At 38.2% G+C, this 21,013-nt stretch overlaps 1 protein-coding gene across 1 annotated transcript in view; it reads left to right on the forward strand.

Moving 5' to 3' along the window:
• Positions 1-21,013, forward strand: part of Gcn2 (eukaryotic translation initiation factor 2 alpha kinase Gcn2) — a 731,408-nt gene that overhangs the window by 154,116 nt on the left and 556,279 nt on the right. The window contains exons 6-7 of the mRNA XM_067140578.2: positions 2,469-2,581; positions 7,737-7,897. Of these exons, the coding sequence (XP_066996679.1) occupies positions 2,469-2,581; positions 7,737-7,897 (274 nt within the window). The remainder of the gene's footprint in view (positions 1-2,468; positions 2,582-7,736; positions 7,898-21,013) is intronic.

Genomic DNA, 21,013 nt, shown 5'->3' on the forward strand with positions numbered 1-21,013 from the left:
ATAGATTTAGGATTTTGCTTTGGAAGCAGCTCTTGTTCAGATTATACTATTGTTTTAGGTTATTTTATGGGAAGTTGAGACATTACGGGTCGGATCCACTGATTGTTTTATGTTCATAATCATTATTCATTGTTTTCTTTTAAATTCTAGTCAGTGGATAGATTTTTTTTTTTTTTGCTAGGGGCTTTACGTCACACCGGTGGATAGATTTTGAAATTATAACTTTCAATATTGTGAGTTGGATCCGCTGGTTATTTTAATTTTCATATACAGTACATTCTTCATCATCATGTTTTGAATTGTGGTCTGTGGATGAATTTTGGAATTTTGTCATTACTTCTCGTCTCATTTCGTACATATATAAGTAATAATAATAACAACGTAAACGTTTCCACCTTTTCAATACTAAAATATATTCACAAAATTATAAATTACACGGTACTAGTTTCGACCCATCTAGGGGTCATCATCAGCCGTATTGGAGCAAAGATCACTTTTGGCGAAATCCTAAGAAAATGTTATTTTAAAGAATAACAAGTGAAATGAGATGTTATTATGGTAATAGTTAATAATACAAGGAATATACATACTAAGAGGTTTTTAACAAAGAATAAAGTATAAATGGGGTGTTGTAAAAATTATAATCATGGAAATCAGTAAGTTCTTGTATTGAAATGACATATATGAAATTATATATGGCTTAGGAAGAGGGCTTAAGGTGGGGCTGAAGGGTGCGGGAGAAAGTGTAATTGTCTTGGAAAAGTACCATTTGATTAAATTTAGGATTGAGTTTAGGTTGGCTGCATTATTGTTTCTGAGGAAAGTGATAAATAGATCGAAGAGTATGTTGGGTTTCTCTGAGATTTCATTGAGATTGTGACTGGCATTAAAGTATTGGTCTAGGTGTATGTAGTAATTTTCCATTATGTTGAGTAAAGGGCCCTTGTTTGCTAATACAAGGATGTCCATGTCTTGTTCAATATTGGTGAAATTATGGTTATAATCTTGCATGTGTTGGCCGATGGCTGAAAACCTGTTGTATTTTATTGCGTTAGTGTGCTCGTGGTATCTGATAATGAAGTTTCTCCCGGTTTGCCCGATGTAGGTTTTTTTACAGGTGGTACATTTGATCCTATAAACTCCTGATTTTAAAAAACTGCTGGTCTTGTTGATGTGTGAAGTATTGTATAAAACGTTCATGTTCTTATTGTTGGTTTTGAAGGCTATCTTAACGTTCAACAATGATATCTACAAGTTAACCAACATCTTTAAGAAACAAGGCGTTCAGATAGCCTTCAAAACCAACAATAAGAACATGAACGTTTTATACAATACTTCACACATCAACAAGACCAGCAGTTTTTTAAAATCAGGAGTTTATAGGATCAAATGTACCACCTGTAAAAAAACCTACATCGGGCAAACCGGGAGAAACTTCATTATCAGATACCACGAGCACACTAACGCAATAAAATACAACAGGTTTTCAGCCATCGGCCAACACATGCAAGATTATAACCATAATTTCACCAATATTGAACAAGACATGGACATCCTTGTATTAGCAAACAAGGGCCCTTTACTCAACATAATGGAAAATTACTACATACACCTAGACCAATACTTTAATGCCAGTCACAATCTCAATGAAATCTCAGAGAAACCCAACATACTCTTCAATCTATTTATCACTTTCCTCAGAAACAATAATGCAGCCAACCTAAACTCAATCCTAAATTTAATCAAATGGTACTTTTCCAAGACAATTACACTTTCTCCCGCACCCTTCAGCCCCATCTTAAGCCCTCTTCCTAAGCCATATATAATTTCATATATGTCATTTCAATACAAGAACTTACTGATTTCCATGATTATAATTTTTACAACACCCCATTTATACTTTATTCTTTGTTAAAAACCTCTTAGTATGTATATTCCTTGTATTATTAACTATTACCATAATAACGTCTCATTTCACTTGTTATTCTTTAAAATAACATTTTCTTAGGATTTCGCCAAAAGTGATCTTTGCTCCAATACGGCTGATGATGACCCCTAGATGGGTCGAAACTAGTATCGTGTAATTTATAATTTTGTGAATATATTTTAGTATTGAAAAGGTGGAAACGTTTACATTGTTATTATTATTACTTATATATTATTCTCAGTTCAATACGGACCAAAAACATGAAATTCATAACCATTTCGTACAGTTAGGGCCTGATGACCTAGATGTTAGGCCCCTTTATGCAACCATCATCATCATCATCATCATCATCATCATCTTAATTTTAGGGAAACTGTTTCAGTGGATGGTACCATACAGACCAAACTTAGACTGTGAGTGAGATGGAAAAAAGAAATGGTCCTTAGAGAAACCTTGCAGTAGATCCCATACACTAAATTTAGTCTGTTCAGAAATGTAGAATCAGGGATTGATGGATTTTCGTTTTCAATTTTTATTTCAGGTGTCAGAGCACATCAGACAGCAGTGAAGGCTCACTCTGTGAACACAGGGGTTCGGTACTCATGCATTTCAACAATCGTGGTGAGAGACCAGTGCGTCGTGGGAAATGCTTGGGTGAGTTCCATTTTTTTTTTTCTGTATTCTATGTAAAATTGTAGTGTGTTGCATACTTGTTTGAGACTTTCTTGATTTATGTTATGTTGAAACTTTTTCAGTCTGTGTTTTTATTTCTTCTTGTTTTCTTTGATGAGTACTTTTTATACTGTTAAAGTCCATGAACTTCACATTTAGAAAAACAACTAATGAGTATGTATGAATATAGTAATATCAAATTTAGGTGTACCTTCGCTGGTGCTATATAACATTCTGCACATGGTAGACATAGCCTCAGTCTAATAAGTTTCTGCCAATTGTAGATAATGTTCCTCCTGAAGTGTTATTTGCATGATAATTTCCGTATTGAATGATATAATTACACAACTTAAAGTTTAACATACCAGTATTTTATTAAAGAAATATTTGTTTCCTGTAGTTCTGCTGATAAGTCATAAAGAAATAGATCAGTATGTTTTATTGTGGACTAGTGCAGCTGCATCCATGCTCTTGGGAGATGGGATTCCATCTTTTGGCCATCCTTAAAATAGTTTTCTGTAGTTTCCTATTTTAGCCGTTGACAAATATTGTGCTAGTGCCTTTTTCCTAGATAATTGCTAAATTTTCCACAATCTTTAATGAAATTATGTGGCATATTGACAGTAACTCGTGGACTGTTGTGGTGTTGTGCAAGGAGGTGGATGTATGTATTTATTTTGTTTTGTTTTGTTTTGTTTTCCTGGTCCAGCTGCCACCAGTTTCGGATGCTTTTGGCACCTTTCCATCTTCCTCTATTCAACTGCCATTGTTCCTCTTTAATAACCGAGTTCCAATCCAGGCTTCTCCTAATTATACTATTGTCAGTCGTCTTCTCCCACCTTAGTCTGGGTCTCCCTCCTGTTCTCCCTCCCTTTATCTTAGTCTCCATCATCTGCTTCAGCATCCTTCCCTCTTCCCTTCTCTTAACATATCCAAATTTTATCCCTCCCCACTCTCATTTCCATCCTGACATCCTCATTTCTTACTCTGTCCTTTCATGTCTTTTCTGTCATACTTGATGAAAATTTCATTTCACTGTCCTGGATTTTATTCTGTCCTTTTGTCAGTGTCCAGATCTCTGTTGAATATGCCAACATTGGGCAGAAGTACATCTTACACATCACCTCCTTATACTTCACTGGTACAGTGTCCGACTCGTTGGCTGAACGGTCAGCGTACTGGCCTTCGGTTCAGAGGGTCCCGGGTTCGATTCCCGGCCGGGTCGGGGATTTTAACCTTAAGGCAATGTATCGGTGAAATTTGGTTAAAATTGTGAAAAAAATCCATTTTTAGTTTTTTACGTTCTCATAATGTTTATACCTTGTACTTTGTTTTTGAGCTTTGTTTTATTTAAATATCAGCCATTTAAAGCCCTTAGTGGCCATTTAAATGACCCGGTGCAAGTGGGCGTTGCCGCCCATCGACACTATTCTCATGAATATCTCGTTTTTCGAAGATTTTGAATTGAGCGTGCGGGCTAAATGTAAGAAATTTTGTTGCTGTGGGTCTTTATGTTGGCTATTCTAATGGACTATCGATATATCGAGTGGAATTGGTGCTTATTTCAAGGATGGAGCTTGTCCATGTGTTGAATGTAAACAAAGAGTTGTGATCTCACGTTTTGTGTTTATCATTCGTGTTTTAGGCCTACTCTGCTTTTCTGTAATTTCTTAAATGTTACATTTGTAATAAGTGTATTATAAATGATCCATAAACAATAACAGTATCTACTTAGTGCAAGTAGCTTAGTTTTTGAGGTTGGGATTTGTGAGGTTGTGTTATTATCAGTGTACATAACGGGCAGAAGTATTGAGACTTGTCGTCGCCGGAAGAAACGACCTAGTAAAGTGTTGGATAAAGTGAAACAATGACATTTTTAACTGGAATAAGAATGTAAGTACTGTCTTACAAGATCAAGTAGGGGAAGTTAAAATCCCCACACCAAATATTATGCCCGGGGAATGCATAATGTAATTTGGGCTAAGTATCCGAAGGAAGTGTTTATGTCAAATAAAGAACTGGAGATTGCTGTAACATCAGCAATTGCTGAATTCAACATGGGTTGTGAAGCAAGTGAGAAACTAAAAGCTAGTGTTAGGGGTGTTAAAGTTAGCAGCTCAGGACAGAAAATTAGTGTAATGAGGGACAAGCGTAGAATGGACCACAGTGGAGTGTCTGGGCGACAAGGGTTCAAAACAGCCCGAAGGAAACTAAAACTCTCTAAACTGCTAATGAGGCCAGGAAGAAGGCAGCAGAGGGTCCAACATATGGTTCTGGGGAGTTTTAAGTCAACTAGATTCAGGTACTGGACTATAGTTCATCTCTAAAATTTCAATCTCTTTTTCCTCAGAATTTATTTTCCAGCACTTTTCAAGATTCAAAATGCTCCTCATGCCACATTCAATCAATCTACTTGAAACTTTTAGGATAGTTTCAGATACAACATAATAACAAACTGATGTGCAAATTTTAAAATACATCCAATAGTTCAGTGGCAATCTAGTTTTTTCTCATCATGATCATCATAAAATATATTTAAAAAGTTAAGCCTATGTGAAATAATTTGTTCCTTTCAGTGTAATTAAAATTTGTCAAAACCCACACATCACTTCTTTTATATTGGTCTTTTAAAACCAATATTAAATTTTACGCCAGATCTGTTGAGCCGTTTGGCATGAGGAGCATTTTATAAATACATCGAAAATTGTTAAAAAAATTGATAAATTTATGAATATCTCAAAAACTGTTATTGATAGAAACTTGAAACTTAGTATGTTGTATCATGCCGATACTGATATTAAATGATCAAAATTCTAAGGTGATAGGATGAAAACTGTAGATTTTAGGATTTTCACAGATGCATTGTCTTAATTGGTTAATTCCAATGGCACGGGGGCTGGGTGTATGTGTTGTCTTCATCATCATTTCATCCTCATCACGACGCGCAGGTCGCCTACGGGAGTCAAATAGAAAGACCTGCACCTGGCGAGCCGAACCCGTCCTGGGATATCCCGGCACGTAAAGCCATACAACATTCCATTCCACTGGTACAGTAGAATTCCATTAGACCGGCATCCAACAGTCCGGAAAGCACGATGGTCTGGCACCATTCCAGGATTTTTTATGTTAATTTTTTAACGTTTGCAACAGTTTAAGCGCACGGCGCAGTTCGAAACCACCCGGAAGTGTCCACTACGCGTCTGCTATTGTTAGACACAATCTGCATTGTTGGCTGATGCAACACACAGGTTCAGTTCATTGTTTTGATTGCGAGCACCTTTAGCTGCAGTATTTTTTTCTTGCGATCTAGGATAGGTATTGCAGCTGTGCAGTAGTGTAGTGAACATACATATCAAAGTGCCCTGTGGAAGCTTTCTTGGTATTTAAGCGGTGACAGTGTTCTCGAAACCGAAACCTTCTTCAAGTTCCAAATCAGGAGAGAAACGTAAGCACGTAACTCTGACCATCAACCAGAAACTGGAAATCATCAAACGCCTGGAGGAAGGTGAGGATAGAAATACTTTGTTGAATAAATTTAATATCAGCTCGTCGACCATTTACGACATAAATAAACAAAAAGATTTTACTGCAAAACGCCGTGTTACAGCTGTTTTTGCTGTACGCCTGAACCTATATCGTAGTAAGAGGTACCGCCCGATAGTCCGGCATTTTCGGTAATCCGGCACCGGACCAGTCCCGAACGTGCCGGACTATCAGACTTCTACTGTACTTCCTTCCTCCACACCAGGTTTCCCTGTTAAAGCCTTTTACTGTTCTCCATGTCCAGTCCTGCTTCCTGCATCAGTTCACTTCCCAAGTACTTGAAGCTCTCCACAATTTCAAGATTTTGTGCCTTTATTTTTATCATTCCTCTCGGATAGACTATGAAATTGTGAAACAATGAGTTAGTTGAATGAATACTCACTCGATGTTGTCATGTGGATCTGTTTACTGTTGCTTGCTCATATATAAACTATCAAAAGCTGCTAGGCTGCCAAACAAGTCAGTTGCCTGTATTGGAATGTGAACTTTGGGAGGTAAGGGGTGGCAATATTGAGGAAGCCCTATGAGGTGAGTTATAATTTTTGTTTCTTAAGAATTTCAAGTGCTTCAAAAAGCATATTGGTTTGCTCCAAAATTGCTCCCAAATTCCATTGAGATTGAAGTTAAAGATCACTCCTTTGATACAGTTGAATTAATATATTTTTGTTTATGTTGACCAAGTTGCCCTTCTTCGCTCTGTATAAAGTTACTAAATCGTTGTCAGTGGATGTAATTTGATGATTAAACTCTATCATATGCTTGCCCATAGCTGAAAATGTGTTGTACTTTTAGCATTGATGTGCTCCTGATATTGTATTTGAAACTTCCTCCCTGTTTGTCAAATATTACTTGAATTACAGCTGTTACACTTTAACTTGTCAACATCTGAATTAGAGAATTAATTATTGTTGTTAACTGTTAGTGTATTATACAGAATGTTTGTGTTGGTAGTATTAGTTCTAAACACTATTTTAAAACAATATGTTTGTAATCTGGAAACTGTTGTTATTATATGTGAAAGTAAGATACATTTTTGACACACTGATGAGAGTTGTATTGTGTTCATTTTTCAATTTATTTATTATTTTATCAACAAAATTCTTGGTGTAACCATTGCTAATAGCAGTGTTATAAATAATCCCAATTTATTTTTTGATATCGTTTTCAGGCAGGGGAATGTTTATTGCTCCTACTTCTGTTTGGTTGCATGAGTTAATGTGCCTACCACGCAATTGTCACACACAACAAGCATTGTACTTCTCTTCCTTTCCCAAGTATCTATACAAGCTGGCTAGTCCTTTTGCCCGTGCTCTAAGCTGGGAGCACAGAGCGCTGATGGCCAGATGCGCATTACTGCCCTGGAATTATAAACATAATGAAAAGTTACTCTTAGTCCTGTGTTTTGAGACAGAATTCACACACGTGAAATATGTGGGGATGTTGAGTAAGGTGTCCTAAGCTGTTTGGTACCACCATCACCACCACTACATTCACTGTGTAGAATGAGTTTTTCTTGTTATTCTCCATTTATTGAATTCCTGCATCATTATATGTTCAATGAAAATTCACTTTTGTCTTATATTAATTTTTACAGGGCACAGTCAGCGTGGATGTGTGGTCTATTCTGGTATGGATATGACAACAGGAGAGCTACTTGCTATAACTGAATGGTCTATTAAATGCAAAATTCCTTTGGTCAAGAAAGTATCATTTCATGATACAGAACCCTCTGACTTCGCTAACTACATGAAGCAGGTAATCATTAAATTTTTATTTTGTTCATGAAGGCTTAGAGTAATACATAACTCGTTGCTGACTTCAGCAGTTTACGGTGTGGGATACTTATTGTCATGTCCTAGCTCATGTGAACTATGGGATCGTTGATTTTACTAAGCAGTAATGGGAGCAAAGATTCCATTTGATGTTTAATAGAAGCGGACATCTGAGATTCTGGACATACGTAGTCGTGGCCCCTCATTGTGTTCAGATGGCTAAGACTGCCAAATTTTCTTGTTGTATCTATTATAGTTGATATTTTTCTGGTAATTGTGCTAACTCCTGCTTTACAGAAATTAACTCAAGCATGCTTTATGATGATTTCAGCAAGTTTCTGACCAATGGGAGTGATAGATATGCACTTCCATTTCATGGATCAGGAATTTGTCAGAGACACCCCTGCATACAAACCAGTATTTGATGGGGCACGTTATGAAAGATAAAATGTAGAATTATCTGAGTCATTGAGCAGGATGGGATAAGATGTGTTAGGAATTAGCGAGACTGTGGGAGAGATGGAAAAGAAGGTGGAAGGAGTTTATAACATCATTTCTGTTCTGTTCAGAGGTATGATAGAATAAATCAAGGACAGACTGTTTATTAGGAAATCAAGAGCACACAGTATAGCTCCCACTAGGCATATAAATGTAAGGGTAAATTATTTTTTATTGTAAGTATAGGACAAGGAGTATCCCAGCTTCTTCACCAAATGAAAAAGCAGATAAGAATGAGGAGGGTGAATTTTAGTATCTCACAGTTTTCACAATCTCATCGTTACTGCCTGGCAAGCTTTTGAGGTCCACACTGCGATCCATGTGAGCCTGTCATTTGTGAAGCAAGCATGCTATTGGTCAAGAACCATCTGCTATTGGTCAACAGTCGAGTCACCTCCCAGACAGCTGTTTACTACAGTGACCATATTAATATAGTGTGGCCAAGTCCGTGTGGCCGCTATGTTCATCCCAACCACTGCAACAGCTGATTGTATCATGGCAAGGTTTAGGGCAAAGAAAGTGAAGAAAATATGAATTAATTATGATGTAACATGCTGTATCTCATAATTATAATTTCTAGTACATATTATTTATTACTATATAAAACAGGAAAATAATGACACTTAAAGACACATGCAATAACATTCAATTTTTCTATGAGGTTCATAGCATGTTGTTTACACATATTGCATGAACTTATAACTCATTCTACTGTAGACTACATACAAATTGCACACTGTACACTCAGTGGCCAAAAGTCCTGGGAAGAGGTGACCCATTAGAAAATGTGCCGTGTATGATCCCTGAGCATTGCAGTTAGCTGTGGCGTGGCTGAGCAACCTGTCACAGACACCAGCGTCGTGAAGATGGCAACATGTCGCAAGTTTGCCGACTTTGAACGTTGGATGGTCATTGGCGTGCGGCGCGTGGGTCGTAGCATTGCGGAGATAGCACACGAATTCGGGTTTCCGAGGTCAGCAGTGTCGAGGGTGGATCTTCAATATCGCAGAGAGAATGTTACCACCCATGTAAACCACCACACGGAAAGACCACAGGTGTTTAACGAACGGACATCACATTGCTTCCGCAGAACCATACTGGGTGCTCGACGGGCTACAGTGAGTCAAATCACTGCCCATTTGAATGTTAGGAGTCAGGAACCAATTTCTACCAGGACTGTAAGGAGGCAACTACAGCGCATATGCTTCACCAGCTGATGACCAACTCCTGTCCCTTCGCTGACACCTCGACACAGAGCTCAACGACGTGCATGAGCCCACGAACATCGACAATGGACCATGGAACAGTGGCGGCACATGGTATGGTCCGATGAAACTCGGTTGAATCCAATTGTATTGAGCTGATGGGCGCGTGAGAGTGTGGCGTATGCTCCATGAAGCTATGGATCCTGTGTGTCAACAAGGTTGTGTCCGGGCAGGAGGTGGCTCAGTTCTGGCCTGGACAGCATTCCCATGGTTGCATTTAGGCCCCATTGTCCGGCTGCAGGGAGCACTGACAGGTGCACGTTATTTGGACATTCTTTCAGGCCATCTGCATCCCTTTTTGGCCCTAGAGTTCACTGATGGAGATGCCATGTTTCAACGGGACAACACATCATGTCACCGCTCTGGAGGAGCACTCCATTGAAGTTAAGAAGTGGCCTAGTAAGTGCTCCTGAGAGTCGAGGATGTCAGTTACTATGGAATGGGAGAGGGCATCTCGGACATATTCTGAGTCATGGCCCACCTTGTGATCAGGCGGCTAGAACTATACAATCCACCAGTGGTCCCTAACCCATTAGAGGAGAGATCCTCACTTGGACTATGTGTAAGTAGGGTAGCATCCTGCTTCATGAATTTATCGAGCTCAGAACATTTTAAGCAAGCGTCGGACCTATGGGAGTAATGGAGTCCCACTGCCATTTGACAGGCGAAGGAGTCCTTGGAAACAACTTGGCGAACGAGATGGAATTTGATGGGCAGCTATCAGTATTAATGGGGCTTATGGAAGAAAGAAATTAGAACTGGCTGAGTCAGCAAAGAGGGTGATATTGATGTACTAGGAGTAAGCGATATTCGGGTAAGGGAAGATAACGAGGAAGAGAGTATAAAGTGTACTTGACGAGTGTTAAAAAGGGTAGGGCAGAGTATGGGGTAGGACTGTTTATCAGAAATACTATTGCACGGAACATGGTTTCTGTTAGGAATGTAAATGAGCGAATGATGTGGGTAGATTTGGCAGTTGGAGGAATTGGGACGAGAATAGTCTCAGTGTATTCACCACGTGAGGGTGCATATGAGGATGCAGTTGACAAGTTTTATGAAGCATTGAGTGACATCGTAGTCAGGGTCAGCAGCAAGGATAGGATAGTGCTAATAGGCGATTTCAATACGAGAGTTGGGAATAGAACTGAAGGATACGAAAGGGTGATTGGTAAATGTGGGAAAGATATGGAAGCTAATAGGAATGGGAAGCGTTTGCTGGACTTCTGTGCTAGTATTGGTTTAGCAGTTATGAATACATTCTTCAAGCATAAGGCTATTCACCGCTACACATGGGAGGCTAGGGGTACCAAATCCATAATAGGCTATATATTGACCGACTTTGAATTCAGGAAGTTTGCTAGGAATGTACAGTTTTTTTTTTTTGGTTTTTTCGATGATACAGACAGCTATCTGATCCGTAGTGAACTAAGTATCTCTAGGCCTAGGATAGAAAAATTGAAATCTGCCTGCAAACGAATAAGGGTAGAAAATCTCCAGGACGAGGAAATTAGGCAGAAGTACATGGATACGATTAGTGAGAAGTTTCGAACAGTGGACAGTAAGCAGGTTCAGGATATAGAAGTAGAATGGGTGGCATACAGGGATGCTGTTATAGATACAGCAAAGGAATGCCTAGGAATGACTGTGTGTAAAGATGGGAAAAAGCGAACATCTTGATGGAATGATGAAGTGAGAGCAGCTTTTAAACGTAAAAAGAAGGCTTATCAGAAATGGCTCCAAACAAGGGCCGATGCAGACAGGGAATTGTATGTAGAGGAAAGAAACAGAGCGAAACAAATAGTTGTTGAATCCAAAAAGAAGTCGTGGGAAGATTTTGGCAATAACCTGGAAAGGCTAGGTCAAGCAGCAAGGAAACCTTTCAGGACATTAATAAAGAATCTTAGGAAGGGAGGGAAAAAGGAAATGAACAGTGTTTAGGGTAATTCACTGAACTCATAATAGATCCCATGGAATCACTGGACAGGTGGAGAGAATATTCTCAATGTAAAAGGAAATCTTACTGGTGGTGTTACAAACAACCAAGCTCATGGGGAGGAAGAAAATGATGGGTTGGAAATTACGCTTGAGGAAGTGAAAAGGATGGTAAATAAATTCCATTGTCATAAAGCAGCAGGAATAGATGAAATTAGACCTGAAATGGTGAAGTATAGTGGGAAGGTAAGGATAATAGTTGTAATAGTTGAGAGGGGAGTTCCTCAGGGCAGTGTTATCGGACCTTTATGTTTTCTTATATATATATAAATGATATGAGTAAAGGAGTGGAATCGGAGGTAAGACTTTTTGCAGATGATGTTATTCTCTATAGAGTGATAAATAAGTTACAAGATTGTGAGCAACTGCAACGTGACCTCGAAAATATTGTGAGATGGACAGCGGGCAATGGTATGTTGATAAACGGGGCTAAAAGTCGGGTTGTGAGTTTCACAAATAGGAAAAGTCCTCTCAGTTTTAATTACTGCGTTGATGGGGTGAAAGTTCCTTTTGGGGATCATTGTAAGTATCTAGGTGTTAATATAAGGAAAGATCTTCACTGGGGTAATCACATAAATGGGATTGTAAATAAAGGGTACCGATCTCTGCACATGGTTATGAGGGTGTTTAAGGGTTGTAGTAAGGATGTAAAGGAGAGTGCATATGTCTCTGGTAAGACCCCAACTAGAGTATGGTTCCAGTGTATGGGACCCTCACCAGGATTACCTGATTCAAGAACTGGAAAAAATCCAAAGAAAAGCAGCTCGATTTGTTCTGGGTGATTTCCGACAGAAGAGTAGTGTTACAAAAATGTTGCAATGTTTGGGTTGGGAAGAATTGAGAGAAAGAAGAAGAGCTGCTCGACTAAGTGGTATGTTCCGAACTGTCAGCGGAGAGATGGCGTGGAATGACATTAGTAGACGAATAGGTTTGAATGGCGTCTATAAAAGTAGGAAAGATCACAATATGAAGATAAAGTTGGAATTCAAGAATCAAACTGGGGCAAATATTCATTTATAGGAAGGGGAGTTAGGGATTGGAATAACTTACCAAGGGAGATGTTCAATAAATTTCCAATTTCTTTGAAATCATTTCGGAAAAGGCTAGGAAAGCAACAGATAGGGAATCTGCCACCTGGGCGACTGCCCTAAATGCAGATCAGTATTGACTGATTGATTTGATTGATTGATTGATTGATTGATTGATTGATTGATGAAATGGCTTCATAGAGTTGTAAGATTAGCATGGAGTGTTGGTAAGGTATCGTCAGGTTGAATAAAAGCAGTAATTGCACCTATCTATAAGCAAGGGAACAGGAAGGATTGCAACAACTATCGGGGTATCACATTGATTAGTATACCAGGCAGGGTATTCACTGGCATCTTGGAAGGGAGGGACTGATCAGTGTTTGAGAGGAAGTTGGATGAAAACCAGTGTGGTTTCAGACCACAGAGGGGCTGTCAGGATCATATTTTCAGTATGCGCCAGGTAATTGAAAAATGTTAAAAGAGGAATAGAAGTTGTGTTTGTTTCGTAGTTCTGGAGAAAGCATATGACAGGGTACCAAGGGAAAAGATGTTCGCCATACGGGGGTACTACGGAATTAAGGGTAGATTATTCAGATCAATCAAAGGCATTTATGTTGACAGTTGGGCTGCAGTGAGAATTGATGGTAGAATGAGTTCTTGGTGCAGGGTACTTACAGGGGTTAGACAAGGCTGTAATCTTTCACCTTTGCTATTTGTAGTTTACATGGATCATCTGTTGAAAGGTATAAAGTGGCAAGGAGGCATTCGGTTAGGTGGAAATGTAGTAAGCAGTCTGGCCTATGCTGACGACTTGGTCTTAATGGCAGATTGTGCCGAAAGCCTGCAGTCTAAAAAACTTGAAAATAGGTGCAATGAGTATGGTATGAAATTAGCCTCTCGAATACTAAATTGATGTCAGTAGGTAAGAAATTCAACAGAATTGAATGTCAGATTGGTGATACAAAGCTGGAACAGGTACATAATTTTAAGTATTTAGGTTGTGTGTTCTCCCAGGTTGGTAATATAGTGAGATTGAATCAGGGTGTAGTAAAGTTGCGATCAACAGTGTTCTGTAAGACGGAAATCAGCTCCCTGACGAAACTATCTTTATGTTGGTCTGTTTTTGACCAACTTTGCTTTATGGGAGCGAAAGCTAGGTGGACTCAGGATATCTAATTAATAAGTTAGAAGTAACAGACATGAAAGTAGCGAGAATGATTGTTGGTACACACAGGTGGGAACAATGGCAGGAGGGTACTCAGAATGAGGAGATAAAGACTATTTAGGAAATAATTTGTTGAATGAACCTGTATGCATAAACCTGCTTTGGTGTTGGGGTCATGTGAGACGAATAGAGGAGGATAGGTTACCTCGGAGAATAATGGACTCTGTTATGGATGGTAAGCGGAGTAGAGGGAGATCAAGACGATGATAGATTCAGTTTCTAATGTTTTAGAGGTATGAGGTATAGAACTAAATTAGGCCACAGCACTAGTTGCAAATAGAGGATTGTGGTGACGTTTAGTAAATTCACAGAGGATTGGAGACTGAACGCCGAAAGGCATAATGTAAAGTATGTGTGTGTATGTATGTATGTATGTATGTATGTATGTATGTATGTATGTATGTGTGTGTATGTATGTATGTATGTATGTATGTATGTATGTATATATGTATGTATGTACGTATGTATGGGTTGCTGTCGATGCTGGTTTATGCTCCATGAGCCCCATACCAACTGCACAAGACCAATTCAGGATAGCAGTGCAAGATGCGTGAGTCGAGATCCTTCCAGAACGATTCTAACACCCTTGCAGAGTTGATGCCTCGCCATATTGCTACCATTTTGAGCCCTCACGGGGAAGCAACTCGTTATTAACATCACATTCAATGTCTTCCCATGACTTTTCGCCACTTAGTGTATATACGTATGCTAATTGGGAACATGCTTTATTTACAGTAGATGAGACCGTTTAGCTCACAGGTAATTCAGTGGCAGATAATGCTCAATGGAGAGATGGCTCTCGGCATTTGGCTTTCTTAATCATGAGATCTTGAGGTGATATGGATGATTCACAGCGATTGAAATTGGTCATCTTTTTCTTTTATTGCTCAAATGTTTCCAGTGGTAATTTCTTCAGTATATACAGTGTAATTCAGTGAGACAGGCCACTTACACATACGGTGACCAGATGGATTATCTTTAACAGCATTTTGCTCTTCCATGTGTTTAATTATTGTGCATTATTCTCTATCTGCCCAAACCTTCTGATACACTCTTCCCTGTATGGCAGTGGTGTAATGTTTGTTGTCGACTGTGAGGCGTGTGATGAAAGTGAACTCTAAGATAAAAGTGATCTTTGAAGTGTTAAGGGCAGGGAGGTGAGAAGAGTAATGAAATGGCCCTTAGCCAGGCCAAATGGACCACTCCTTGAAAGTGGCAGCCATATTGTTCGGCACCACGGCCGGCTGGAGTGCAGTGTGAGCTAGTTGCTAGTCATAAGTTTGTATTCACCCAGTAAGTTACCTGTGACAAGTTGCCTAATGGAACCATTGTTTATCATAGGACACTGTGTATATGGTTGTAACAATAAAAGTGACAGGAACAGAAAACCCGGCATTGCTTTTTGTCGGTAAATTTTTCTTCTCGTAGACCAGTATGTATCAAATGTAGACACACGTTTTTTTTCTTCATGGAGAGAACGTCAGTATTAAAATATGGACTGTTGTAGATTCCCTAAGAACCTAGACCGTCGGTCCCTGTTGACGAAGGCAGTTTAGAGGAAGAACTGTACACCTGGTGTTCATAGCTTTAATTGTACGCAGCACTTTAGCCCTGAACAAGTGAATAATACATACTTATTTGGGCCGAGACTGAGAGAAAATGCCTTCCTGAACGTTTTCCCTGCCTACCCAAGCTATTTTCATATATCAGCACCATAATAATAGTAATAATAATAATAATTATTATTTGATGTACGTCCCACTAAATACTTTTACGGTTTTCGAAGATTGCAAGCTGCGGGAATTTAGTCCCACAGGAGTTCTCTTACGTGCCAGTAAATCTACCGGCACAAGGCTGACGTATTTAAGCACCTTCAAATACCACCGGACTGACTCAGGATCTAACCTGTCAAGTTGGATTCAGAAGGCCAGCGCCTCAACCGTCTAAGTTACTCAGCCCACCAGGACTTAATTTGAGATAGTGACTGATAAGCTTTATTGATCCGTTTGGATGACATTCTAAATAATAATAGTTTGCAGAAAAGGAAGATACCACAATCCAGGGATGTTGATACACTTGAGCCAAGTAATATCGTATTGAATTAGGCTACCAGTGCCATTAATACTGCTCAGGTGCAAAAGGTGAGAAAATTTCCTATTTCATTGCATTAAGAGCTTTGAACACAGTTTACTCCTATTATAGTTCGGTAGTCCCCATTTTAACTAATAAGGTTCTCGTTTGTCAATTCAGGATGTTCAACCCCAGACGAGGAAAATGGAGAAAACGTTGAACATGCACAATGTCAAGAGAAAGAAGAGAAATTGAAATTGATAATTAGAAAAATGAGGGTTTCATAGAGATGTACGAGAATGATCATTAAAAATTTACGAGGAAGGAATGCTAGAATGACAAGAAAAGAAAGCGACAGCTATGAAAACTGTATTTCACGACTTGAAATCAAAAAGTTTGTGATTGCAATGCTGGATTCTTGTCAATCTGTGGTCTGTGAGCAGCTTTAGTTTGATCAAAAGTACAGTTCTATATGTTACAATTTTGTATACAGTGTAGTATATTATCATTGGGTGCCTTGTGCTTGAATAGGAAAACCACAGTTTTAACCGTATTCTCTCTCATTCAGTAGCACACCCTTGTGCCTAATGGGCGTGGCCTCTTGGGCTTCCCCATCCTATGAAGTGGGCCCACTTTCTCCACAGGCTAGAAGTGGTGAGGGGCCACTCCATTACTCTTATCACCTCCCTGGTCAAGGGTTACAGTAAGAAGTATCTGAAATTGCTGAAAGTGGTAAATTATCCCAGAAGTGTTTCAAGTTAGTGCCCAGTGTTATTTACTACTTGAATGCACATACTATTTTGAGTTATGTATTCAAAAGTTAAGCAGGTATATTTGACAAAATTTCCCACATTTGTGTCTTCCACATTAATATATGTAGTTGATCACAAGAATTCTGGTCACCTGAGCATATCAAACACGATTTAAATTACAGATGCATGTGCTGCTAAAGATAATTTTCCTGTTCTTTCTTCTCAAATAAATTCTTAGCATAAATACAGTGTACCTCATTATGAACGTGTTGAACAAATCATGTCAGCCAGGCACTGGAATTGCAGAAATTTTGTTCTTCACTTTAGATACCAAACCTTTTTTTACATCAATACACTTGCTTTGTGACTTCAATACATCAATTTAGTTACAAAACAATTCTTCCATTTCTAATACAGACTGAAATGTAAACTCATTTGCAAACTATAATGTGCTCTCTTTGAAACATTTAATTTGAGTTAACCTCTAATAAGGTAAGTCATAGCGTTCTAAACTACCTAAGCTCTTTAAAACTTATCCCACAGTGCATAGGATTCTTTTTAATGCTCTTAATTAGATAACCCAACAAACAGTACAGAGAATTCTCTTCACTGGGCATCAAGCTTAGGTTCGGTTTTTTTGAACTATTGAATTATTTCAGGTTCTTGCACTTTCTGCTGACTCTCCTAGTTGCTTAGCACAATCAAGAAAATCTGTTGAGCCTTCCTATCATCCTCCTCACAGCTTCCTTTTCTCACATCCTTCATATATAGAGAGAGAGCATGATCAACTTCAAGCTCTATTTGAACTGCAATGCTGTATAGGGCAGGTTGCTTGGCTCTTACAAGATTGAAAATATCCTGTAATGAATCTTATGTGAACCTGAAAGTTAGAACAAAATGACTCATTCAGTAACATGGCCTGCAACTCAAGTACAGATATTATACAGAGAGTAATTCCAGTTTGTACAGTTTTCCAAGCACCTCTCACTTGTATTTTAAGATCAGGATAGTTTTCCAAAATACAGTTGAGGAAGAAAATATTTTCATTATATGCATCAGAATCATGTTATGAATGCCATGGTTGTGCTTCGGGAAGTCAGTAAGTGCAAACCATTTTTCAACCAAGTCTACGAACCAAGCAGTAGTGTAAAATTCTGGACAATTTAATTCTTCAGCCAGGAACTTCAGAGCACTACTGACAGAATGGCTTATCACCTTGGTTGAAGTTGATACCCGCATCTTATTGAAGTGAGATGGGTACACATCTTCTTCTGCAACTTTCAGTGCTAAATTGAAATTGAATTTCTGTCGGTATGCAATCAGTTCCTCTACATGCGATACCTCGACTTGAACGGAGGGTGGGCCAATTTCTTCAGTAATTGATTGTGGGATAGTGATCACTTTGTAATGCCTTTTATATTCTTGAAAAAGGTGAACTGGATCAGGAGTGACATAGTTTTTCTTGTTCTCTTCTATTTTTTATTGCTATTTGCTTTTACGTCGCACCGACACACACATGTCTTACGGCGACGATGGGATAGGAAAGGCCTAGGAAATGTAAGGAAGCGGCCGTGGCCTTAATTAAGGTACAGCCCCGGCATTTGCCTGATGTGAAAATGGGAAACCATGGAAAACCATCTTCAGGGCTGCCGACAGTGGGGCTCCTGATTACTGGATACTGGCTGCACTTAAGCGACTGCAGCTATCAAGTATCATAATCTATAATCTTCATTTCCGTATTGACGAATTACACAATTAAAAATAGGAATGAGTTTCCACCAGTCAATACTTGTTTTTTTTTATTGCTTATATTAAGCTACAGGACCGGTTTCGACCCCATATACAAGGTCATCTTCAGCTGAACCATGAATACATATTTATATGATGAAGCTTTGATTAAATTGCATTGTCAAAGGAATGTTATATGGTGTGCATTTAGTCACATACAAATAGGGCATGTCTTATCGTGAATTGGCATATATGTCAGTATGTACAATATTGCAACTGTATGTCTAAAATATTATGTTGAGGTCCTAAAATTAGTGTATAAAACATATCTTCACTTAAACTAACTTATATATATATATATATATGTACAGGATAAAATACAATATATAAAACATTTCGTGCACATGAACATTCGTATCTTGCTTGTTGGTCAATTCATCAACTCTCGTATTTAAGTCCCATTTACATTTGTACACTCAGCTGCTGTTCTTGGAGTTTAAAAGATATGGTTGTAAAATTGCATGAGTAAAAGATTAGTCTTCATGTGGGATAAAACACTTTCCAATTAAAAAAAGGGTTGCCAGATGTATGGATAAAATTCGGCTAAAATATGTTCAGCTCTGCTATGTATGTTGCCTTATGTTAGAATCAAATCTTGTTGTCCTGTGGCGTCCGTAAAATTTGGGTTCAAAGTAATGGCTCCTTTCCCATTTGTAGCTGTGCAATGGTGTTATGTTTATCTGTGGAAGATAAGATTGAGCTATTTTTAATTGTGTAATTCGTCAATACGGAAATGAAGATTATAGATTACGATACCGTAGCCAACCAGGCAAAACGGAACGCATATAGATTTCGAAACTTAAAGATCAAACTAACGAATGCGATTAAAAACATTGATTTTCTGAAGGAATGTCTAAAGAATGACTTAACACCTAAATTCTTGAGATGATATAACAATAAACACAGGCACACCATACAAACTCGTAATACGCAAAAAAGAACAAACAAAATCTGGCTGAAAGAAGAAATAAAGTTTTTATACCGTAAAAAACAACATCTCAACAACGAACTATACCGAATACATTTAAAGGCATCTAACGAGTTACCACACAGCTATTGGGATGATTTTCAGCAGATCACGGCAGAAAAAATAAGGAACTTAGCCATCAACAAACAGAATACACTAAATAAGAAATTAGAAGCACTTAAACAACCATCCAAACCAAACCCAAAAACCGAAACTCTGAACACGAACTCTCCAACTTTTCCTAACGAAATCACTGAACACAAATTCCACCCACCCGTAAAAAATCTCACAAATACGACTTTCAACGAAATGGAAACTGTTATCTTGAGCAAGGGACCCAAGCACAATTGGGGTAACACATCAACCTTCCAGAACATTACAACCACTATCACCGAAATAGAAAACGCCGTACCGAAAATCCCACACGAGCTACGAGATGAAGTCAGATATGATATTAAAAAAAGGCTCCCACAATATATCGACAAAATTCACAGTAACTCCCAAAACAATAACTCTACTAATAAAGAACACATAAATAAACTCAAAGATAAAATAAAACAGAATAATCTACTGATAATGAAAGCCGACAAAGGCAATACCACAGTTATTATCGACAAAGACCAATACATATTAAAAACCAAAGAATGTTTTCAAGATAACACTTTCCTTATCAAACGCAAAGATCCTACTAATAACATACAAAGGAACCTCAAAATCTTATTAAAAAATACACACTTTCTTTTAACAGAAGTAGAATCCTCTAAACTTATAGTAATGAATCCTCAAATACCCACTGCTAAAGCTTATCCTAAGATACATAAAGAACATATTCCAACTACAGAGCAAGCCCAACCTATAAACTCTCGCAATTTATTCAAAGATTTCTCAAAAAGCACTACGTATTCTTAGCTAAAAAAAAAAAAAAACAGTACGGAACTCAATAGATTTTTGTAATAAAACAAAAGGATTAAAGATTGAACCATATCATAATCTCGCATCATTTGACATAGTAAACATGTACCCGAACATTCCCACAAAACAAACAGTAGAAATAATTGAATCTAACCTAAAAAGCCACAGCAATCTAAGCACTTTAGAAATAGAAGAGTTCATTAAATTATTTAATTTTGCCATTAGTAACAACTACTTTAAATTTCATGATACTATCTATCAGCAACAGGGTTTACCGATGGGATCTCTCGCTTCTGGTATAATCGCCGAAATTTACATAGACTATTTAGAGCACACATACATCAACAAAATAGACAATATATTTTTTTGGTGCAGATTTGTTGATGACATTTTTGTCATCATCGATAATAGGTCCACAAATGAAACTGATATATTAGATAAACTCAACACAATAGATTCCCATATAAAATTTACCATGGAAACCGAAAACAATCGCAATCTGAACTACCTGGACATAACGACAACTAGACATGATGACCACCTTTCTTACAGAATATACAGAAAACCCACGCAAACCTCAAATACAATTAAAATGGATTCCG

Source organism: Anabrus simplex, chromosome 2 (assembly GCF_040414725.1).
Source record: "Anabrus simplex isolate iqAnaSimp1 chromosome 2, ASM4041472v1, whole genome shotgun sequence".
In the NCBI taxonomy this organism is placed as follows: Eukaryota; Metazoa; Arthropoda; class Insecta; order Orthoptera; family Tettigoniidae; genus Anabrus; species Anabrus simplex.